The 24,294-nt window shown below is 49.7% G+C and overlaps 3 protein-coding genes across 3 annotated transcripts; 1 reads left to right on the forward strand and 2 right to left on the reverse strand.

Moving 5' to 3' along the window:
- Nucleotides 1–2,077: 2,077 nt before the first annotated feature.
- ENH_00045160 (penicillin amidase domain-containing protein, putative) lies at nucleotides 2,078–9,291 on the reverse strand (the record flags this gene model as incomplete). Its single annotated transcript, XM_013585430.1, has 22 exons — nucleotides 2,078–2,226; nucleotides 2,638–2,752; nucleotides 2,976–3,043; nucleotides 3,146–3,397; nucleotides 3,812–3,957; nucleotides 4,138–4,280; nucleotides 4,457–4,541; nucleotides 4,729–4,850; nucleotides 5,092–5,241; nucleotides 5,348–5,421; nucleotides 5,629–5,755; nucleotides 5,883–6,034; nucleotides 6,189–6,290; nucleotides 6,454–6,547; nucleotides 6,704–6,984; nucleotides 7,118–7,196; nucleotides 7,311–7,371; nucleotides 7,567–7,752; nucleotides 7,936–8,032; nucleotides 8,320–8,392; nucleotides 8,563–8,688; nucleotides 9,232–9,291. The coding sequence occupies 22 exons, from the start codon at nucleotides 9,289–9,291 to the stop codon at nucleotides 2,078–2,080; spliced, it is 2,742 nt and encodes a 913-aa protein (XP_013440884.1).
- Nucleotides 9,292–12,949: 3,658 nt separating this feature from the next.
- Nucleotides 12,950–16,460, forward strand: ENH_00045170 (hypothetical protein, conserved; the record flags this gene model as incomplete). The annotated part of the gene is made up of 7 exons (XM_013585431.1): nucleotides 12,950–13,022; nucleotides 13,286–13,377; nucleotides 13,545–14,342; nucleotides 14,464–14,628; nucleotides 14,817–14,903; nucleotides 15,017–15,166; nucleotides 15,312–16,460. 7 exons carry the CDS (start codon nucleotides 12,950–12,952, stop codon nucleotides 16,458–16,460), a joined length of 2,514 nt encoding a protein of 837 aa, XP_013440885.1.
- Nucleotides 16,461–17,352: 892 nt separating this feature from the next.
- Nucleotides 17,353–18,090, reverse strand: ENH_00045180 (calmodulin, putative; the record flags this gene model as incomplete). The annotated part of the gene is made up of 1 exon (XM_013585432.1): nucleotides 17,353–18,090. One exon carries the CDS (start codon nucleotides 18,088–18,090, stop codon nucleotides 17,353–17,355), a length of 738 nt encoding a protein of 245 aa, XP_013440886.1.
- Between the last annotated feature and the right edge of the window lie 6,204 nt (nucleotides 18,091–24,294).

Consider the following 24,294-nt stretch of genomic DNA (forward strand, 5'->3'; position numbering starts at 1 on the left):
TTAGTTTGATACTGAGCACGGTTTTACCTCACTTTCACATTCACAACTTTCGGAGCCGCCTTTTCGATTCTGCTGTCAGAACCTATATCAGCGTTGCTCGCTGATTTTCTGAAGACATGCGGCACTGTGCCTTGAGTCAACCCCTCTAATGCGTTGACTGGCCGTCGTCCGCCCATGAATCAGATTCATTTTGCTACTCTGACGCGGCCTCTTCACTGGCGCATTTCTTAATTTCATACCATGCCTGTAAGACGGTGTCGATAGAGCTTGTTAGCCATATAGGGTAGATAGCTATAAAAGGCTCTGGCCACTGCTAAACTGTAAGACGGTGTCGATAGAGCTTGTTAGCCATATAGGGTAGATAGCTATAAAAGGCTCTGGCCACTGCTAAACGTCACAACCACTGCAGGTTGTTCTGCAGCATTGTAGTTCCACGGAATACATTCCTGGTGACGAGCTTCATATGACTCCACCCATTAAGTACCTTTGGAAATGAAAACTTCCTTAGAATACAACACTATACAAACAGGCCCTCCTGCATCCAAATACCCTGCAGCGAGAAATTTGAACATAGAGAGCACCCGTAAGCTTGCATCCCTATCCATGTACCTCCTTGGGGAAAGAGATGTTGCGATATCAAAACAACTGATCACTCTACATGCATCGTGCTATGCAATACTTACGCTTCAACGGACCACTGCAGTTATTTTAAGACTAAGAGTAACGTTCATAGACTGCCTCAACGCTCTACGGGGGCTACGACGAGACGCTCTTTCATTCCAAGCCATTACTATGAAGAATATAGTAGCAGTGCAGCGCAAATAAGGTGAGAGAATATCATCTTTGTTGAGATAAAACAGAGGAAAAGCAGCAAGCAACAAGTCTTTGGCTAGCATGAAGCCGCTCCTTTCTGCAACGAAGAGCCTCTCTCATGGGAATTAGGCAGGAAAAGCTAAAAAGTGATAAACTTTGTCAGTACACGCAAATCCTGGGAAATTTCACTCGGAAGTTTCCCCATAGACACGTTGACAAGCCGTACCAAAAACCCCAACGGCGCACAAAGATAGTATCGTTACCTCCTATGTCCATGGAAGCAGTATCACGACAGGATTAATACGTCGCGATGCCCAACAGGAACAACGCGACATTTTGCTCAGTGATACTCTGCCTTCATAGAATCTTCAGTGAAACCTATTCACACACTCTACGCATCTGTGCGTCCTCAAGTATTTACAGGCGTGACAGACTAAAAGGCTGATCCAAAAACTGTTAAGGGTGCCTTAGGCCCTCTAATGAGCTGCAACTGTCTTTCTCAGCTTAAGCCTAATTCTTAGAAACAAGCATTGAACTCTCAGGGGTAAGCAGAGCAATGAAGCGACACCGTATATACGCTCACTGTACCCTCATAAATCGGGGCGGCTTTGATTGTTGTGTGTTTGATGACGTATGATCAAACACACCAATCACTATCCGGCTTGCAAACGCTGAAACCGCAAAAGGAAAACTCTGGCTGCAGGACGGCTGCATCTAGAAAAACTGCGCTGGGTAGACAAAGAAAAGCCTGGGCAAAGCAATATCAATGCAGGTTTTATTGTGTTCTGCTTGATAGTGCAGCTGCTGCAGTTTGGTACTTTCACTTTGTCTCTTCTCTGCCGCCTCGCTTCTTGGCGCTGCCAGGCAATCAGTCTGCACACCAGCTACACTCCGCTGGTGCTGCAGGGCCCCGAGCAGCGACAGATGAGTTTGGTTCAAGCAGAAATGCGATACGTTGTTTTCCGGTGTGTACATAAGCCTATTTAAACTACACGAGCGGCACTGTTCTAAATGTGTTCGGGTGACCAGTTGGCCGATTTTGTTATATGGAGCGTATGCCCTTGCTGCTACTGCCCGCTGTGGAACCTCTTGTTCCAGCTAACAGACGAGCGCAGTCACTGTTGATTTACCTTCTGTGTTTGCAGCCGTCTCCACTTCGCGAGTTTTGCTCCTTCTCACACAGCAGGTGCATCCGAGGCGAAGGCTCCCCTTGTGCGACAGATAGACTCTTTTGCAGTGTTCACCAAAATATATAATGGCGTCTTTAAAACTCTTGCTTCTGCTGCTGCTGCCGCGGAGGCTGCTGACTCCGCTGTGGTGGCTGCTGCCGCTCCTGCTTGGGGCTTAGAATCTTCGTAGCTATAAGCGATGCTTCAATCTTCTCTTCATCCCATGGAATCGGCATCAGCTTTTCTGTGAGACACCACACACAGACACGCAAAAGGCAAGCTAAGACTTGAAAGAAAATTGGGGGAAAACTGGTGGCCTCCGCTGGCGACAGACACACGATAGCAGATCCAAGCCAGGTAGGAGAGAATGGAACGTGGGAGGTGCATGCCAGGAAAAGAAGATGAGCCAAAGCGAGGGACGGACGAAAAGCAGTTTCACTCAAGAGGCGCATCAAGACAAAAATAATGCCAGTGCATCGGATCAAAAGAAGGCTGACAGAACTGAACTGAACGTGGTATACATAATGCCAGTGCATCGGAATAAAAGAAGGCTGACAGAACTGAAATGAACGTGGTATACATAAAGAGCGCACACACTAAGAGAAGCCAATCACTGCACGGATGCAAGCTATTATAAGAGTTTTTGTCAATGTACCTTTTCCATCCTCAAGCAGTTCAGCTGTATCTCCATAGTGTTTGCTGCCGGGCCATCCCGAGACACCTGGGTAGTACGCCCAGAGAGAATTCTCCCAGTTGCTCAAGTCGAACACCTGAAGGACGTAATCAAGTGATTTATGCGCTTCTCAACCCTGTAGAACATACCTAGTCTATTAAACGGTCATCTAGAATAGTCGTGGCTCCCGATTATTATCTCAACACATGGGTGAATCAAACTGTCAGAAGACTTAAACAGCAAAGACAAAATATGCGTTCAGGGACCCTGAAACTCAAAAAAAACCCGAAACTCGGGCCATGAACTAATCAAAGTCTCACTACTCTGAGAGAAGTTGTGTCGATTCCCCGATGGAAGTTCCCAGTCAGTGGATCATCGGCCTTAAGAACTGCAACGCCCACAGCCATACTTAAGTCCGAGTAATGAGATTCCTGCCCTTAAAAGCAAATTGCCCCCGCCTGCAAATCTATTTCTGTGATCATCATCGTACTGTGCGGTTCGAAGTGATGAGCCTTGAGCGTGCCGAAGTTTCCTCCCCACTTTAGTGGCCCAACACTTAACAGGTGTCTAAGGGCGGGCGCATCTTTGACGAAAAGATGGTCGATATAACGACTGCGAAGTTTCCCCCAATGCCAGTCCTTCACATCAGGGCCCAGCCGTCCCATTAGATACTTCACAGTATCAGTCGCCGACTTGCAGAGCAAACGCGACAGAGGGTATTCAGCGGGGAGTAAACCAGATTCTGCAACAAAGCATCGCAAAAGCCATTCGATGATTCATGCCGTGTCGGCACCAAGTTCAGGGCAAGCCACAAGCTTCGTGTCTACATCTTTGCCCAAACATCTGCACATGGCAGCTGCCCATTAAGCGCACGCAAGTAGCCCCTCCTAATTTACTTTGAAGCAGCTTACTGCTCAGATGGAACTGAAACTAAGCATAAACCCTAAACTCTGAGTCCTATTAACTTAGCTCGTTCGTACTCCTGTTCTTCAGTGCCGCGAGCAGGTTGATGCGCCAGTGGTTGAGGGCCTCTGTGCGAGGCAACCAGGTGGGATGAAGCCACCCTCCTGGTTCATAACACAAAATATACACCCTGAATAACATAAGCCCAGCTGGTGGCATGTGCTCCAAATTCCATACGCAACTATTGGCTCACCGACTAGCGAGAAAAGCGCTTCATCAGTCCAGTTGTTGGCAGCAAAAACTCCTTGCAAAACCATTTGGAGCCAAACTTCGTAAATTGAGGCCCCGTGGGAAGTGGCATTCATAGAGCAGTCCCAAGATTCCATGGCAGCTGTTAGTCTGCAAACTCACAAACTTTTCAACATACCCCCCACGTTGTAAGCCATGTAAACACTCCATATTTAATTACGAACAGCCGCACCCCTCCGGAAATTCTGTGGCAAATGGATCATCACTGGGCCAAACAAATTCAATCCAAAAGCGGCAAGCCTTTAACTTCTGCTCTGACGTGCAGCTGACAATCTAGCCACATAGGGAGTGAGGCCCTCGTCCGCGCAAAGGGCAGTGGCCTCCTCCTGATCATTTTTAAGATCAAATCGATGTAGGAATTCCTTCAAGACAAAATCCTTGAACTCGCATCCGTGTTCGCTGTACTGGTCCTCCTGTGAAAACGCTTAGACACCATCATCTGAACTCAATTCACCTCGAGACTGAAAATTGATTGTGGGATGAGGGCGGCAGCTCTGGGACTGGACCGCGTGAGTTAAAGAACCATGCATTAACTTTTACCATGTTGCATCGTTGAGAATGCGGCTTGCATGTGGACACTTCGCCCTACCTGCATCTTGATGAGATCCTGAACTTCTATTTCTTTCTTGCTCTTCAGATCAGCCAGCAACTGATGCGCGCGACGGACTCGGTGTCTGCACGCTCAACGCAAGAATGGACAAGAAAACCTCTAGACACATGCCATGAGCATGAAGAGCTGCATGTTCTGTCAAGATAGCTGCAACGCTGTACTCCCAAGGTGTGATCAAAGAAACTCAAACCACCGAAGTCCGGCTAAAGAGATCAAGCTGAAACTCCAGGCAGCATCGTGACTAAACCCACCCTGGAACAAACACTTCTCCGAATAGTCTTTTCGGGTCATTCGCGAGCACTGAATTCCCCGCAACGATGATTCCGCTTTTGGGGTTCATCACAAACGGAATTTGTTCTTGAGGGAGCACTCCCTGCAACCGAAGGGTCACCCATAACTCCGCAGCCTTTGCTCGAGCAATCTCAAGGGATTTTGGGATTTTGCTGCCACAATTCTCTTGTCCTAGCTGACGCACATGTGGTCTGCGATGGCGAGATACCTCAGTGCACTGCTAAAGTATAATATTTGGCCGCGTCTCAGCCTAAACGCATTACAACCTTCTGCAGCCACGCTTGCTTCATGCGGTAAGGTTCTAGGCACAAATGATCGCGGACCTTCCAGTCTTGTTTAGGGTCTGACCCATCCCTAAATTCAGGAAGAGTGGAGAAAGGCCTAACAGGCACTGCTCCCGTCACAGACGCGCCTATAGCACCGTCCTTCGTTGCCCAGACGCAAACAAACTCGTTCATCTGGGCATTCTGTCCCTGCATCCCCCAAAAAAAGTGAACAACACAAAACCACCTTCCAGAATCTGCGTAGGTGCTGTGCACCTGACTTGAAAAATTGTACTCATACATGGCATGCGCTGACCATTTCGATGTAGTCTTTCCACTCCTTCCCAAAGAGCATCTTTTCAGCCCAAGCCACAGGCAGCGGGGCACGCACTGCTCACAAATCAACACAATCACACCTTGAGCCGCCTTGCGCGCATTTTTAGGGAGTGAAGGCTGTTCACTAGTTGAGTGGGGCACGTTGTCTCTAGGACTTCGCAAGAAAAATGCTTGCAATTGAAACTTTGCGCTAAAACCTGTATCGCTCCAATATGTGTTCAGGGCACAACAGCTGAAAAGTCCTTGGTATTCAACACTTACATGCCACGGAAGCAAGAACAAGCGCCTGGTTTTTTCCAATGCGCTTGCGAAGAGGAGGGACAGCATCAGAGAACAGAGGACCGTGATGGCTGTAACGAGATATATGCCGGATAGGGTTTGGACGCCCCTGACCACAAACGATGGAAACCCGAACGCAGCCTTTCATCGAGACCCACGAGTTCCTAAACATAACCTAAGAAGTATCAGGCCAAGAAGCCTAGGTTCAAACCAAGACACTTTGGATTCAAGCTCACTTTAACATAGATGTTGTGTTCGATGAACTTCAGCGGGTACTGTTTGCCGCCATAGTAGTAGTGGGTCCCCTCTTCATTTAGCTCTATTAAGAAGAGATCCTCTATGTCAGTGTGTGCCACTGTCTGAGTCCAGGCAGCGTAGTCATTATGACCTGCGAGCGACGCAAGCCGCAAACCGCCCACCACGAACTATAAAGTCTCGTCTTTTGGCGATACGACCACTGCGTAGAGCGAATCGACAAGACAAGCGAGGAATAGCAGACACTACATAGCAGGGGCATGAAGAGCTACAGAACTCTGATGCACCTATGAACATGCCCGTAATCCCCACCGCGGTGGCGCCCACGCCGCGGACAGGAAAGCCGTCTAGCTTGCCGTCCGACTTCAGCCACATTGGCATCCAGAATCCTTGTGTCCAAACAAGCACACATCATGTGCAGCGTGTGCATCGAGCCCTAGGCGCATTGGTCACACGGTCTATGCAAGAGTTCCGGCTGCTGTAAGACGGGGTTGCGATATTAAAAGCAGAAGCACCCCACGAAACCTACAAATCTGGACCCTAGTAGCCCACCTGGGGCATTAACTTCAACATGGGGATCGCCAGCCAAAAGAGGCATTCCGGTCTTTGTAAGTTTGCCCGATACGGCCCAGCCGTTGCTGCCATCCTGCATGCCGTTGCAAATGTACGGAAACGCCAGTTTAAGCACGTGCGCACGAGCATCCCTGCGAGGCCCTTCGCATGCAGCAGGTGCCTACTCTCACAACGTGAGATTGCATGCAGAGACTCAGCGCGCATGCAGAAACGCAGTCTGCCAGCTTACCACTTTGAGGCTGAAGGTGTTAGAGTGCTGTGGCTGTTGCTCTGTGGTCCACGGCTTCGGGTGCTTCAGGTCATAGAAATCCTCCGCTCTCTGCATGTCCTCTTTGAACTGGTGCATGCGCTCTGGTGTCATTTTGGGACTGGGATCTCTGTCGTGCATGGGGCCCCCAAATTCCGGATTGAGGGAGTGGGGCCCTTCTGTCATTTCTGGGAACGCCGAGGGGCCTCTGGTTGACCATTCAGTGTCCTTTAGTTCCACTGAAGGGAATGCAACTGGCTTGCCTGAACCACAGAAAATACGCCTCAACAATCAAGAGAGTGGTGCAGAGGCGATCCAAGCCAGAGTTTGCGCTTTGTCACTACTGGCCTTGCCAGTCGATAAACAATACAACAACCTAGGTTTTCTTTGAGTTACCCTCGAGGTCGTAGAGGCTGGGGCCGCTGCCTTCAGGATTAAGAGGGGGCACCCCCTCAGGAAAGCCGAAATCGAACAACTGCAGCAGAAAAGGATCAACCAGTCACCAGGCGTATACTGCGCGGTATCCAGAGGCAAACGTCTTCTATGCTCCAGACTGCAGAATCTGCATTCCCCATCCTCAGGTGTTTACCTTCCACTTGTCGCCCAGCGACTCTTTGAGGTGGACTCTCACAAAATCCCTCGTCAGTCCCCTGTTAAGCATCATGGAATAAATTGTGGAGATAGCGGCTACATCAAAGACAGTAAACGGCAAGGAAGGCGTGTGTCCCAAAAGAACGAACTCGACGGGTCGCGCAGGCAGTGACCTGAAGGCCTCAGTTACCCCTGAGAAGCATATTGAAAAGCATTCACATACCACCGTTAACTGCTCATGGCCAGATACGGACCTCATAAGGGCTTTGCATGGTGCAGTGAGGTTGCCGAAATAATGCTCCCCGAAAAGGAGCAGCATAGGATCCTGCAGCCTGTGACTTAGCCTTGGCTTGCCTCGAGAGTAAGCAATTAAGCAAGTCACGCCGTGACGCGGCAGTTTCCGTAGCTTCCACAAAAGTGCCTCCTCGGATATGACAGTCCTGAAAGCCCGAAATTCACAGGATTTGAGCATCAGGCCTCAGACCTCATGAACACCGTAGACGTGAATCCTGAAGCCTTTGCCGTGGAAAGAGTTGAAGGCCGATGTTTCTATGAACAGAGACAGGTACTACAGCTAAATGTTCGCTCAATGCCCAACAGCCGCCTAAACCATAAACTCTTACCTGGTAATCATGTCAGTGTCGGTCATTGAAGCTCCAAGGACGGCTGCAGACTTTCCTGTTGCCACTAATCTCAATAGTTCGACTTGCACGGGCCTCTCTGTGTACACAGTATACCCTCTAATCTCCTTATCGAGAGTTATTACTCTTAAAGCAGTTGTCAAACCCTGGCCGGTGGCAAGGACTAGTGCAAAATGAACAGCGAAGAACCACAACCTACCCATTGCATGCAAATATCCCTGACCGAAGCAGAGATCCTCCCCTGAGAAGCACAACAAACACTAACTGCCTCAGTCGTAAATCTGAAGAGCAAATAGCTCCTGGCTATCAGCCGAAAATCGTAGCCAGCAGCGTACGCAAAGGCAATTGTGAGTGCAGGGAGCTCACGGCTGGATGCAGTCAAGTAGGGAAGCCCATATTTGTCGTGTCCTATTTTAATCGTAGACTGTATTCCAGGAACCTGGAGCATCAACCCAACATCCTCTACGCTGGGCACTCGGCTATCGATCGTTAGGCGTATGCGTCAACTGAATTGCATGCGTTCCCCTCTAGTGCAGAGAGAACCACGAGAATATGCGAACCCAACTACCAAAAACGTCCACTTTGCTCATTTGAGCAATGACGGCCTACCTCTGCAGGTGTATTCCAGAAAGCTTCATCTGGCGTAAAGAAGCGACTAATGACGGGATGTCCAATAAGCCCAACGACAAAGGAAAAGAAGTCCGTGTATGTCAGCGCATAGTAATTCCATGGGTCCTGGACGCATAAAATTCTAAACTGCAGCGCTCCTTGCAAGTAGTTCTAGTCAAGGGCTTTCCCACACTACTCAACACAGCTTGAGGCCTTCCGAGCACTTACTCTGGTTCTGCAATACTGGATAACCAGCAAGGTAAGGCTGCTGGCGGTAATTATCGTTAGGAAGCTCTTGATACCAAGCCCGTTCGAGAATTTCATCTGAAGACACAACCGAACCCTTGGACGAAACCACATATCCCCGCCCTCTTGCTGTCTGGTCTCGCTTCCGCGTGGACCCACCGTGAGGTAAAGACTGACTTCTTCGCAAACTCGGTGTCTTTCCCTAAAGGCTTAAATGCCAACAAGTGATAGCGTACTTTTCCGCTTTAGCAGGTCACTCGCAAAGGAGACCCCGCAGGGAGACGGCGCTGCGCTGCTCCACCTGGACGGAAACTTCGCTGGTGTTCGTCACTAGAGAATTCAGGCTGAAGCGTCTGCGCTGCTTATGAAGTATCTAAGCCGGAAAATCGAAACATGCAAAACTTTTTGACTGGCTGTGTTTACAAGGGACACCCTGCGAGACGCACTCCACCCGCTCACTTCATCAACGGCGTCGCAGGGCATCGCCTGTCGTCTGGCGTTTTGTGCATACGGTTCAGTGTATAGCTTCCCGCTCCGTGCGCCTAGATTAAATTGATAGTTCAGGATCTAGGATTAGCTCTGGAGTTTGTATCCTGCAGGTTTTTGGGTTTCCGTACTCAACCGAGGCCTGTCGCAGTCTCACGATTCTAGCGCCCCGAGGCCATAATCGCCGGAGCGCTAAATCTGACAATAAGCATAGAGCTCCAGACGCCCATACTGTATTTTATATTCCTTTAATGACTGCTTCTACGGTTTTGGCGAGTTGCTGCGGCTGGTTGGCTGCGTTTGCTTCGTGTGTCCCATGCTCTCTCGCCGCAGACAAGTCACTATTTACACACACGCAGTGCTGCTGTGGACAGAGGCGCGGAACCACCTGGCAAAAGATTCGCACAACTTAAGTGTCATTCGCAGTAAAATTGAGCTGGGGCGCCCCTGAAACCAAAGATTTTCGTGGTATGCGCTTCAGAAAGCACAGCAAATGCCTATTGCTACGCTATGCTGCAGTGGGGAGGAGCGAAAATTGCAAAGACACCTTCATGCCAGCGTCCCTGGGCATGGCAGTTGGCCTAGGGATGCAATGTTCGATGACAGAGTCTAAGAAGAATTCCTCCGGTAGACAGATTTGAAGCAGCGCGTGGAACACTTCGAAATTAGGTTCTTGTCGCACACAATCAATATTCGTATTGGTATTTGTGCCGCGCGACTTGCTTTGTTAATGTTCAATACTTTTTATTGGCATGCGGGGGTTGATCTGCTCCATCTTATGTGGCATAACTTGTTGGCCTAAAGGCCCACAGGACCTGTTTTCAGGTGAGAGCTAGAGTGCCGCTTCAGCTACTGGTACAAGAGCAGCATGATGTACGAGCATCCAGATGTTGTTATCCTTAGGCCTTCCTAGAGCTTCTCCTGCGTGCCATATACCCAAAAGTACCCGCTTCTGGTGAGCGGAGTGAGGTGTTTCTGGATATGGAAGTCCTGCCACCACCTTCAGACTGAAAGAACCCTAGCAAAGCACACCAAAGAGATGGCCAGCCAGCTCAGCAACGCAGCGCAAATGTATTATTTGGGACTCTCAGGTCCGGAACTTCGCTGCGGTATTGCCTCAGCTGTACGTTTTCTCCAAAACCACTTTGCGCGCAGAAACTGTAACATCGGAAAGCGATTGTGAACCTTCATATTTTTTTCAGCTGTCCACATGGACAAGCTTCAACATGGCGATCCTGCTATTTGGCCTGCTCTTAAAACGATGTGAAGCCACGTACACGCAAGCGGAAACACCATTGAGCATTCACGCGAAATTACGGAGCACACTAGCCATACAAAGTTTATGCTTCGCAGTTGCAACCCGTGCGTGTAGGCTTGGGTACAAGCAGCAGGGCGAACGCTGCCTGAAGAGCTGCCCTTGGTGTTAATGAGTGTATTTTGGGTTGAAACTGGCGATCTGAGCCAGGAAGAAGCCCTCGAACCTCCTCATCACGCTACTTAATCAGAGATACTCCTGCTGCTGCCTAGTGGAACACTCTATGCAACGGACTTGGCCTCCACAACCTCCAAAAATTGTCACGTTGACTCCAAAACCATATTAATAGCATAAAATCATGTGCCGCTAATCCAATTTATGCTCTGAAGCTCTATGCGCTAACCCAGGGGTATGACGAAGGACGAAAGAGGGACACAAGCTCTGCATTGAAGCCTGCAGTGATTGCCCAAGCCTGTCGTTGGTGCCATTGTGACAAGTATCCCGTCAGCATAACGAGCCGAGAAACAGAAAGGGTGGTAAATCTGTTGCGCATGCATGACAATAATGAGTGAAGAAGAGTGAGCACTCAAGGGACCCTGCTTGCAACTGCCTGTTGAATGCGCAGCGCAAAATGCATTGGTGTTCCCGCTGCAAAGCACTTGTAATAATGCCCATACTGATTTTTGGTTACTTTTCAGTTGTTTAAAATGCTAGTCTCTGGTTTTTATCCCAGGAGTAGTTGATGCCGCTTCTCTAAGGACATCACCGGTGGCCCGTTAATCCAGAAGAGCCTCAGACACGGCAGACTGATGACTCGTGAGCAAATTTGCCGCGGATATTTACAGATTGAAGAATCCAATCAATTTTTCCCCGTAATGAAATTTCTTGTTACACGAATATGGGCTGTCTGTGGGAAGTGGAACTAGTTCAGTTCAGTCAAGCTTGAGAACGGCTCCTTACAGTATCCCGATGAAAATCAATAATTTAAAAATGCAAGAAAAATGATGGCGGATGACAGCGTACCAGGAAGACGGAGGAGGCGGTGTCTGTCGACTGCAGACTGAGCGTCGTCCCTCTAGGCTCCTCGCTGGAATCCTGGGGCACCTCCGTAGCGCCGTAGCCCAGGCCCACGCTTCTCAAATCGACAGCACAATGCCGATTTGGGTAGCTCGTTGCTTTAATACACTCAACAGAAGCTTACCACACGAACACATAATTCGTCCAGGAAGGTGTTTGGGACGCTGTGCGGTTCATTATTATGAGGTGCATTCCAAAGCTTGTTGGCTACATGCAGGAGAAAAAAATGCCTGGAAAATGCCGTAGAGCACTGCTATTACTACAGTTTTAGGCCCTTTGGAGGGCTCGTTGTGTAGATATGACACTGAACAAGTTGAGTTGTTCGTCCGTACAACGAAAAGACAGGGTGTTTTTTCCTCTTGCGATCAGACACACAGTTTAGGTTGCAGAGGTAGGGGCGTTTGTCTCACCGCCTACATTCAGAGCTTTCTCGCATTTTACTGGATTTTAGCGGCACTGACAACCTAGACTAAAGGAGCGCCGCGGGTTAAGCAGGCCTTTTTGCGCAGAAGTACATGCATTGCTGCCTTATTGGAGTGACGCCACTTGCACGAGCTGCCGAAGGGGCACCAGGAGACCCAGGGCCCCAAGGCAAGCAGCTAGGGTCACTGATATGGGGCATGAAGGCTCTTAAATCACTTCACTGTAGGGCAAAAGATGCTCTTTTTGTGTGTGTGTGCCGGGTCTTGTCGCTGTGACACTGAGCATTGTCGTCATCGCCTGGCGAGTGCATATGAGAACCGTGCCTTCGCGCAGAATCACCCCGAAGGGTATCGGGGAAATATGTCACTTTTTGGAAAGTTACATGCACAATACTACTGGAGCGGCACCGAGCATATGAGCTGCATCAGAGTGCAACCGCTTACTTCGGCCATTTTCCGCCCTTCTTTACTTCGGAGAACATAAAAAATAGCTGCAAAAGCTCAAGCAGAAGACAGGAATGGATGTTGGATTTGTTCTTGTTACAGTGAAAAGCTTTCAATTCGCTGGCTCTGCATGATCCAGCAAGTTGGTGGGGCTGGTTGGTGGGGTTGCCACTGGTTATTCAGGGAGGTCGACTGGCGAAAATGTACGTTCTGCGGCACGCCCCCCTGTCATAAAAAATATCGATATATAGGGACTGACAGATTCAGAATAGCTTTGGCAAGTTGAAGTCTAACCCACTTTGGTGGACTGATTGTGTGGAGTGGAGCCCTGCCTCAATCTTCACTGGTCAGTGTGGACAGCGCCTCTTTTTCTGTGTATTGCCCTAAGGCGGTCATGATGTTTTGTTTTTAGCACGTATTAGGTAGTCTTTACGCCAGGTTAACCAAACCATTTGCCATGAGGTCCGCTGCAGAAGCTCTTCTGCGGCGGGCGTTGGACGATGGCGAAGTATCGGAAGCAGACTTGCAGGGTAAGAAGCGCCGGCGGTCCAAATTAGTGCACACATATGTATTAAAACGTGTGGTCCTCGCTTTAGCATATTCCACGCCGAGCCAGTAACCGCTCCCCTGCTTCACTTTGCACATGCATTGGGCAGGACAGACACGATGCTAATCGTGTCTGTCCTGCCCAATGCATGCTTAGGTCGCGCCCTGCCTATGTGCTTTTCGTCTCTTCGTAAATACTGCCTTACAATCAGATCCATAGGCTCCTCGATGTTGCTGCGTTTTACAGACTTTGGTCACCTGGATTACGCAGGCGTGGCGCGGCTTCTCAAGTTGGACCCAAATTTAAGCGAGGCGGTTGTCGCTGTAAAGCTGCAAGAAGTACGTGACAGAAAGAACAAATTTAGGGTGTTTCTCTCGGTTATCTTCGTTTTTTAAAATCGAATAATGCGTAAGCAGCCCTAAAAGGTGCTCGTCTTCTGATTCTAGGCGAGTTTGTGGAGCTTGTTTTGGAAAGTGCGCTGCGCTTTTGAAATTTCTACTCACAGGTTGGCGGGTCCGCGCTCATAGAGATGCATCCTTCACAATTTGCGTGTGCTCTTTCCCTCACGAAGCCTCAGCAGGGTGAACGCCTAGAAGCCTTCCTGTCTGCCTTGAAGACAGTTGCTGCGGGCCTCAAAAAGGGCGTGCAGCACGACACAGTTAGTGCCGATTCAGCTGCAGCTAGAACATGTACAAGCAAAGAGCAAGAAGACACTGCGTCAGCAGGCGCGCATCACGACAAAGCTGCTGCTGATTCAGGCCCAGCTGCTGCAACTGCAACGAAAAAACCAACAAGCGAGTCGGGAACCCGTACGAAAGCGGTGCCGTTCCAGAGTATGAAGCCAGCTATCTACAAGGGCCTTCGTGCGCCTCGCGTCTCTGGACTGAAAAGGCCGGCGCCGGTCGCGTGCTCTACTGGAAATACAGCGGTTGCACCTGCGTCTATTTCTTCATTCACAGCAACCGCTGCCAAAACTGCGGAGCAAGCGCAGCAACATTCAAGAGAATTACCCCCTAAGCGGGAGCACCAGACTAGTAGTGTCTCAGTAAAGGGTGGAAAAAGGAAGTGCAGTCATAGAGTCGGCACAGAGAGAAAATGGGACACAGACAAACCTGCAGAACTGCCTGCGCCTCAAGAGCGACCAAGAAAAGAGCAGCAGAAGCAACAGCTTCGAGCAGCAAGCGGGGCTGATGATCAGTGTAGCAAAGAAGCAGAATTTCGGGAATGGGAGTCTTCAATGTCGGCCGTCAGGGCCCGCTTTGATGCAGAACTTAAACGACAGTCTGCGTACAAAAGCATGCGGGTAGGATTGTCAGGGGCTCAGCGAATGAACAGGCCTCCATAATTACTGTGTGACAGTAGCGCTTTGTCAGTGACGAAGCTTTGCGAGCTTATGCATTATGTCGCCTTGATGGGTCCTGCAGGCTCTTATCTCCACAACGGGCTTTCCAGAGGGAGCCGGCGTGCAGAACGAACTGCCAGGAATTGTGCGGCGACTAGGAACTCTGGGAGGAGTCTCAACAGCGTTTGACTGGAAACCGGAGAACCCTGAAAAAATCACCCATCTTATTTGCAGTAATAAATTGACAGTGAGTGCAGCAGTGTTGCTGGGTCAAATCTACTGCCGTTTTTGTGGGTTTGTGAAGCTATGGACGCGGTGATCCTTCTAGTCATTCATGAAGGCAAGGCTGTCGCAGCTTCAGTGTGCAGACGTGTCAATGTACGTCCTGCTCGCAAAGTGCGTGCTGCTGTTCGGTGGATTGGCTGTGCTACTCAGAGACCTACAGTAAAGCTTTATTTCGCCTTGGTGAGCGGTGCTTTCATTTTGAATGAGGAGTTTCTCCAGGAAGCCAGGAGGAAGAAGGTGAGAAAATACGAGCTTCGCTGGATCCGAGAGCATGCAGCTGCGAAGGCCTGGAGCGCTGTGGGTGCTGGTGCTGACACAAAGCTTGTCTTTTCCTGCCGCTGCTGCGATAGGCGTGGCCAGATCCTTGTCAGTTCCAGCGGGCTGACTTTCCACCAGTAGAGCTCAGAGAAGAGTCTCGCTGGCTGTTGAGGGGCCTTTCTGTCTGTATCTACGGACCCTACCGTCCAGCTGGCCTTTCCAAGCAACAGTTGCTGTCACTGGTATGGACCTAGTTGACGGCTCTGTCTTCTGCAACTTCCCTTGTTCAGTTACAGTATCCTTAGCTCAGGCACAGATATCTGCCTCCATGACAGCTTCTTAGGAGCATTTTGAGGGACTTTTCTATTGGGATTGTTGCTGCTGCAGGCTGCTGCAGCTGGCGGATCCTTAGGAGACAACTCTTCCGCTATCTGGCTGCTCGAAGATAAGGAAGCGTTGCGCCGTTGGCAGGCTAGGGGTCTTTGGAGGTTGCAAGAAGAGGCAGGGGCTCGCCCCATCACCATTTCCGCACAATGGCTGCTCGACTGTATTCGTTTTTGGCAGGTTTTGCCGCGGGAGCAGCACGTACTCCATCTGTCATCTCCATCCCAGGCGAATTTGGTTGGAAGCTCTGTTGTAGCCGGACGTACAAAGTGCCGAAATGAAAGCAAAACAGGAATTCCTGTGCGGCGAAAGAAAGAGATGAAACTGGTGGAGAGGTTAACGCTGCCGCCGGACACCGTTAAGGCAACTGAAACATGTGTTCCGAACAGTGGATCCCCGGAGGTGCACAATGAGGAGACACCACAGGAAACGCCTCGCCATCCGTTACAAATGGCAGCTACGTCAGCGGAGAGCAAGTCAACAAGGCAAGAAAACTTGCAACAAGAGTATGTGCAGCCACATATGCGAGCCGGCGAGTACGTAGCGAAAAGCGTGGACCAGGAGCCCCATAGGGCTTCTAAAGGCATAAGGGAACGCGTTTCTGGGCGACGCGTGAAAACTGGAAAACGAGTGCGGGGTGAGAACACCCTTAAAAAGTCAAAGGGTGGAGCAGTTGCTGCTGGAGAGAACCAAAGCATGATTTCAGAGCCGCCCGTTCTACCTAAATTGTTGGACGTAGCCACATCGGTGCCTGGTGATGATGACAGGCCAGTATCCGCTACCTTGGACTCAACTACAACCGCGGAGAAGCATGGGAGCGTGAAAGTCACTGCAACTGCTGGCGGCGACGATGAAAGCGGTATGAACCCTTCCAGTGTTCTAGGAGACTGGCAACTGTCTGCTGGACGCCCTCGTCTCAAAGAACAAAGTGTTGCAAAACCAGTTTTGTCGACAGCTGCTGCAGCTGTAGCCCTGCCTGCAGAGGCAGCACCGGATGGCTTTCAAGAGAACTACCCAGCTGGCGCTTCGCAGATTCCCGATGCAAAAGACTTCCCGCCGCTCCCGGTAGAGCAGCTCGCGGTAGCAGAGCTCTTTGAGCCTAACGAAGAAAACCACAGTGCTTCAGGGTACGACTTTGAGATACCAACTTAGCACTAAACGAAAGGTCGGCGACGTCGACAAGAATAAGCTGGCACACACTCCACCAGGGCCAACAGACGGAGTTGAAGTGCAAAGCAGCAAGAGCAGCAGCGTGTCAGGCAAATAGATAGTTTTAATGCATTAATGCACACGAGAGTTGCCTGCATGCAAGCAAGGAGCCAACGGCGCGTGCCTTAGGCGGTGTTTACTTGTGCTGAGCAGCTGAAAATGCGCAGCTGTTTTTCATGTGGAGTGGTCGTATTCAACCGTCTGCCCAATCACGTGCAGTCGTGACTCGCCAGCTTGATTCACGGGCCAGTATGGCTGTGAATTCCGCTTCAATTCATGTTACTTCGCGGATTAGTAACGCTTCCATGTTTCAATGCGCCTTCCTAAGCATGCCCCTGTACCCTACATGCGGCTGGTGCTTTCTTTCTCTTCGATGTGGGAGTGAGCGGTATCGCGTCCCGCACATTCAAACCGCAAGTACGAAATCACAAGCTTTTTGTAAGCGGGGGTGTCACCGTCACTTTTAGCATGCATGATGTACGCTGCTGCCTGGGACTGGACAACGCAGTTCGGGTGGTGCAACAAGCTAATTGGACACAACTGGCGTCGCGGCGTCCGTTGTACTGTAGAAATGGAGGTTTCTATCCACTAGAAAAGGCTGCGTTGCGCCGTGTTGACGCGGCGCAGGTTACATAGTTCGGAGTAACAGTTTAATTGGTGTTGAGGGCGAGCCGCACCTCTGCGCAGTTTCGTGTTCTCTGCTGCCCAGAACCACCGCCCCACGCAGATACATGCTAAGCCAGTGACTTATGTGCTGTCTAAAAGTCCAAATCTGCGACACAGCTATTGCAGCAGTGCACCGCAGAAGTATGGAGTAAGAAGGGACGCAGAGAGATTACTTCGGCTGCATACGCCGAGCTTGGTGCAACGGTGCGGACGCAGCCCACTCGCTTTCGCCGTCAACTGGATCGCAAACTAACGTGAGGAAGGTGTTCCTTTTGATGGATACCGGTGCTGCGCTCTCTCGCGTCGTCAAAGTCCTCATGAGCAGCTTTTGCCAATCTGCTTCACTTAGCGGGTCTCCAACTGTCGTCATTAGGTGATGCAATTCTTCAGTGTTGACGCTTCCCTTCTTCTCTCGATCGAGCAAGTTGAACGCAGCAAGGATTTCCACTGGATCTACGGCTTTCGGAAACCCTTTACGTGCGATTGATAAAAATGTTTCGAAATTGATTGAGGTGACCTTCAGCCGGCGCATCTCCGCTTCGAATACTTTGTGCTGCTCAACAAGAACCACGAAACCGAGACTTCGTAGCATCGCCGTTACCTCGGTAACAAGGACAAGCCCATCTCCATCTCTATCATACAAACGGAAACATTCTGATGCCTCTTCTTCCAAATGTACGTCAAAGCTGTCGCTGCGAAGTCCACTTTCAGCCGCCAGAGCTGATGGAGTGAAGTCAAGTGTAAGTTTCTCTTTAGGCTTCGTCGGCTTGGAAAAAAATATTGTGGAGGCGGGCGCCCTCTCTGCTACGTCGTATCTTTCATACCGCGCATCGCGGCGCCGTCCGCGTTCGCCGGCCCCAGCATACCTCGAAGTGTAGCCGGGGACGCTCTGAGCAAATGGAAGCATTCCCTCCTCAATAAAAGGGGCCGGGCTGCTGCTGTTCGCACAAACAGCCCCTTCAGAAACTAAACAGCCCCCTGACCTGGCATACGCAACCACGTCGGCTGACCACACAGGTGAATTTGCCCTTTAAAAACACAGCAGCATGTGTTCAAAAGAATATATCAAAGATTCCCCGGTAGCTGAGGAAAAGCCTATGGATTGTGCTCGACGACTCGAAGTTCGTGGCCATCAGAGGATGGCCACGAACTTCGAGTCGTCGAGCACGCAAGAGTAACCAACCACTTCGCTGCTCTCCAGCAAGGAGATCTCGCCACTAACTAAGGCATCTCAAATGTATATCCCTGATATGTGTGGGAAAAAACAACTTAGCTTCAGTCTATATTTGCGAGCAGAATTCGAATCTCGAGCTGGCGTCTAACCAGTAATTCGAGCCAGCGTGGGATGCTTGTCTCAGATTTGTACAGTCCAGACCGCTACCGACACTGGTTTGCGCAGGTTCTAAACCTGCGCCAAGTGCCAACTAAAAATACGCGTGCCGGAGCAAGAATATTTTTCTATCGCAAAAAATAGTTGATTTTTGGTGTCGGATACGTTGCGATATGGGGCGCGTGGCATCCTACGCAGAAATGCTGCTGTTGCGTTTTGGTGCTAATCGTAAGAGAGCACCACACTCAAGAAAACATCATTCAATTCCTACATTTCCCCTCTGAATTACCTGTGCATATTTCACGCAAATTCGATCCCAAAGCAGTACAGAATGGCTGACGCTGCAGTGCCAAACAGAAATATAGCAAGCCGCTTAGAGGGCTGTTCACCAAATAACTTCTATTTTTGATGGCAGGAACTGAATGCATGATGTTCTTGATGGTGAAGAAATGGAAAAAATCCCGACATCGTGGCGTGAGCCCTCCACCCTGGCAAGACGCGATACAAGGGACACCTTAGGGCCAATGTTAGTATCCTCTTTCAAGAGCTATTGCGTCAGGCGCAAGGCAACACTGCTCCTGAAGGCGGTATTGCGTAACTTAAACACCATATTGAATTTCCCGAGCGGTTGCAGTCGTCTAGCTCTACACAGTGCAGCAGGGGCCCTTATTGTGCGTTATCGCCTTGCAGTGTAGCTGGCCCCTTCTAGACAACCACACAATTTGCCACTAGTATCCCTCGAAGGGAGACGGACGATGAGAGCTCACCTCAACTACGGCTACCCTTAGAGGTACGCGGTTTGAGGAGCAGATACGATCAGAGGAGCAGACAGTACTCTAAAGGACACTCACTCACGGCCCTTAAGGAGCATAAGGAACTGCTCTTAGACAGCACAGCAGTAGGACTACCACTGAAGCGCTTAAAATGTGACCACCTTGTTTTTTTAAGGGGCCATCTGCCTAGTGCGGCCTCTATATACCACATGCCACCGGATCAGTTCAGGTTCACAGGCAAACACAAGCGGACGAGAAATAGCTAAGTTAAGTTATGTTCTTGTAGGTGAATATGTCTGACCTATTCTTTAATCTGTACTCCGATCATCATGGTTGACAAACACAACGATGCTTCAGGCGGGCGCAAAATGGGAATGGTGGTAGGTAAGCAATAGTACCATTACAATTGTTCCTCAACTTGTTCTGCAGCCCCCTCACCCCCAGAACACTTTAGAAATGCTGGGAAAAGCTGAATACAGTTCTGTACTCGATCCCAAGGCCGGTTCCACCAAGTCCGAATGGCCTAGGAAAACCGTGGAAGAGGGCGTTTTAGTCCTTGGATTATTCGATTACAAGGTTATGCTCCTCGGCTTCAACAGCGCTCCAGTTGATTGCCACGTTCATATCAATTTCTATTTCCAATCTCTATTAGGACACGGTTTTATCACTTATCTTGGTGAGATACTGATGCACAGCTCCGACCTCACTACGCAAGCCCAATTCCTTCAGCAAATGCTCAGCACGTTGCTCAAGCCCCAGCTTTGCCAAAAGGTCCACAAGCGCAAATTTGCAAGAAAAAAAGCATAGACCTCGGCTACACCCTCTTAGGGTGTAAAACCTGCAGGGGAAAGGACATACGCTTTTCCTGCGTGGCTAGAGGTGTTGACCAACGAGACACAAGCACGCACTTTCCTGGTGACTGGAGACTATTGCCGTGTATTTCTGCGCCCTGATTACGCCGGCATTGTCAACCTCTTGTTTATATCGTTAGCAAGCATGCTCCTTTCTACAGAGCGATGCTTCACATGCAAGCTGCACACTACCTCACGCAGCATTTTATTGACTGCATAACTCTGCAGGTCCCAGACACCGCGAAGCCCTTCGAGCTATATACCGATTCCCCCAGTTATATATAGAGCTTCTGCCTTGATTACTGCTCATGACAAATGGCCATTTACTATGTCCAGGCGAAGATTATGGCGTACACCGAACACAAAGCGCCTAATCATTCACAGCAGCTCAACACATCTAAACCTTTGTGGTCGTCCTGCTTGTTGACTTGACCTGCTCGCCGAGTTCCGGCGCTTTACCATTACTTGCGAACGCAGCCAGGTTGGAGTTGCGCTAGCCGCTTCACTCAATATCCTACCTCCTTTGCCCTTAGGGAGCTGTCTATGGTTTCCGTCACTGCTGAGGCTGCGCTCCCTCGCCACACTCAACATCATACGTCCTCTGTCCTCAGGGAGACGTATATGGTTCCCGTCACTTCTCAGGGTGCGCTCCTTGGGTTTAAGCTCATGCTCAAGCGACTCCAAACGTCCCATTACACCCGGAGGCGCCCGAGCAAATACAGCGCACCACCACGCATACGCATCAAGCATGCTTGTCTACGCAGAACCCCTATACCTCCGCCCACTGTTCTCCCACATGCGGCCTGATAAGATCACTACACTCTCTTTACGTCTGCGTAGCACATGCCGTCCCGAGACACGCGTCTCTCGTCACCGGAAATGTAGTCATTTACAATGCCAAAGCCAATATCCGCGATTAAGAGTTAGAGTCACCTTTCCGCTTGGACATGGACTTCCGTTTACACAAAGTGCAAGGTCTTCCGTTCCTTGTACCGTGCAGCAAGGCAACGATCTGGAGAAATCACTCCAAGCAAGCTCCGCAACGGCCAATTGATTTATTCCTTCAACGCTCATCATGGGAGCCTTCGTAATAACGATTTGTAGCCAACTTGCATGCCGCAGTTCCATAAATTCCTCAACCGTGTTCTTCACAATCACCATGATTGAGTAAGAGCCAGGCATTGCGGGCAAGAAAGGGCCTTCCCTGCATCCAGCAAATACTATCATTGGCAAAGCATGCGTGCCTGTACAACACCATATGTGGAACCGTGTGTTTACTGTCAAGCTTTCCAAACACTTTCAAACACGAAAGCGAGCAGTGCTAGATCTGCACCCCATCACTAACCTGCCCTTCACTGCTTCACTTGATAGCTCTATTCGCATTACCGTTACTCCTCAGCAAGATGGCCCACTTTGTCCCAATTAAGAAGGCGTCGACGCCAGCACACATCGTCGAGCTGTTTAAAGACCGTCTCGTTCACTGCCACAGTTTCCCCTAAGCCCTAAATTGTGACAAAGACCACCAATCCCAGCTACACCAACGGTAGCATTTATGCACCGAATTTAACATAATGGACTGTTTGTTTTCAGCACGCCATCCCTAGACAAAATGGCAAGCTGAACACGTTGTTAATCGCAAGTCGAAAGAGATGCTTTGGAGAAACGCACACTCAGGTGAAAAGTACTGAAGAGTCACTTTATGGCCCTTGAACTGGCAAAAAACATGGCCATTGACTCTTGCACCGGCTTTCTGCTTGAAAGGCCACGAATGGTCAGAAATCTCTCACAGCTGCTGACCTTGACATTGTCGGCGCTTTGGCACTCTACTTTCATCCCTCATATGACTAAGCTCTTTGAGCAACAAGAAAATCGGAAAAAAGGCGGCGAAAACTTCCATAGGTGAGTGCCATACCGTCTCAGTACCTTAACGTAGATGCATGGGGAGCAGTCTCTTCTCGCGTGTGCGCCATCCCCGGCACACCGCCGAAGCATGTAGCTCAAATAGAAAGATCAGTTTGGAGTTCATTGCTACGACGCTTTTAATGTTCAGAAACTTTTCCAGGTGGTGGGGTCTTCTGCCTATCCCGGAAGGTCTCGTCGTTGCGCCTTTTGTCTTTCGCCCGTCCATCCACTGTGCTTTAACAATCCTGTACACATCATTTAGGATTGTTAGGATGTTCCAGGAGGCCTGCTTCTGAAACGTCCTAACTCTATTGGGTTTCTGGTGGCGACATACCTAAATGTTGAGTGGGACATTCTGTGCGCGAGATAGCAGTCCAACGAACTTTTTCATATCGTTTATGAGTAGAGTAGGGGTGCGAAGAAACCCAGAAAATGTTATTGCTCACCCGCAGAGATCTAGGCAGTATCGCACTGCATACTAAGGTTAAACCTCGTGTCCGCACATTTGACACAAGGAGCTGGATCAACTCAAAGACAAAAACCTAGAAGAAACAGGGAGCCACTTCGTTGTAGTATTAAAAGACTATTCGCATGGCGTATGATGATGCTAGGGAGCACCTAATGCTGCTTGTACCAGACACCTTTGTTGAAGGGCGCCTGTGAGTATGGCAAGTGTTGTATTCATTTGTTGCCATTTTGTTTGCTTTGCTTGTAAGAGTAGCCAGTCGAGTACCCTATTGCGAGTGTAAGTAAGGCAACTATTTTGCCAAGGAAATTGGTGATGAAGCGAAACCACCGCAATTTTTCCAGAGAGCAAACAGAGGTCCAGATCTTTGAGCTCTAACCGGCAGCAGCCCCTGGTAGATTGTAATGCTTTGTTATGCACAGATACCATTTATCGGCTAAACGGTCCGACAGCCTAGCAGAGCAGCATTCTCGGAGTACACATTGCGCGTAGTGCTGCTATTGGAGCCCCTCTTACTCGCGTGCCAGCGCTGTTTATGCTGTAGTAAAGGCCGCTTCCCAAGCTGGCTGGAGTACGACACGTTTTGCACCAAGTGCCCTACAGCTGGGTAATGACCTACTGGAAAAAGAAAGCGGACCACACTTTTCTGTGGACTCTGGATGCCCCCGAAGGAAAGAAAGCAAGGAAATCCTCGTGGAGTTGCCCCAGGCCCAGCTCGCTCGAGGTTATCAAATGGATGAGAATACCTCGGGCTACACGCATGAGGCACGCAACGGGGAGAAAGTCGCACGGGAGCCGTCAAACACACGAAGGCACACAGGAGCTGTCAAACACACGAAGGCACACAGGAGCTGTCAAACACACAAAGGTAGCTTGGAATTTCCCTCAAGGAGGCGGAGGCTTGGGGGGATCGAAGAGAGGGGTGGGAAAGATCGAAATCTACAGCATCGTGTACAGGATGTTTAGTTGCCCCGCAGGAGGGGAAAAACACTGGAGTGAAAACGATTTTTGGAGAAAATGAAACACAAAAATGAAATGTAAAAGAGTCCGAGGAGCAGAACGAACAGGTTTCAAACTAAAAATTTGGAGCTTACGATTGTCTTTGGTCCAAAGTGGAAACCAGTCTCAGTTTCGAAACCTAGAGGATCTCATAGCTGCATAAAATGCTAAATGCATGGAGACATCTGCAACCTAGTAGTCTATTAAGATTTCCCATCAGAACTGTTGTGAAATGGTGGGAACACTCCCTTCAACACATGGAGATTAACGCCACCTTAGCCTACTAAGTCGCACTCAGCAGCGTAAATCGTGAACCCCACAAAAATTCTATATCGTGAATTAAAGAAAGGTTCTTTCTGATTCCTATAGTTGATTGTAGAGTGCAATTTCTCGTGGAGCGCGAAAATCCAGCTATCGCCACATTTAGGTACCACCACTCTCGTAGCAAGAGACAGTGTGCTAAATACCTCTCAAGATTTCGACACAATAATGTGGCATCTCTTCGAAAATATTAAAAGCTCTTTTTGTAGCCTTTTAGGGGGCGCAAAGATCCAAAGATACTACTTGCAGCCCCTCACTGAGTGCAAGCAGTGTCGAGGTCTAATGTTCGGGGGCGTGCTGTTGAGTAGCGAGGCGTGGACTCCTGTCTGTGGCTAAGAGAGTATAACGGCGGAGAAAGGGGACTCGATGTAAGAAGTGGAGGTTTCAAAGAAATTGGGACGGCAAAGTATGTTTCCTTTAACAGGATACACAAGGAGGTGACCTGCTCTTGCGCATATGCGCCCTTACT

This window comes from Eimeria necatrix, genomic scaffold, assembly GCF_000499385.1.
Source record: "Eimeria necatrix Houghton genomic scaffold, Enh_scaff33, whole genome shotgun sequence".
Classification (NCBI taxonomy): domain Eukaryota; phylum Apicomplexa; class Conoidasida; order Eucoccidiorida; family Eimeriidae; genus Eimeria; species Eimeria necatrix.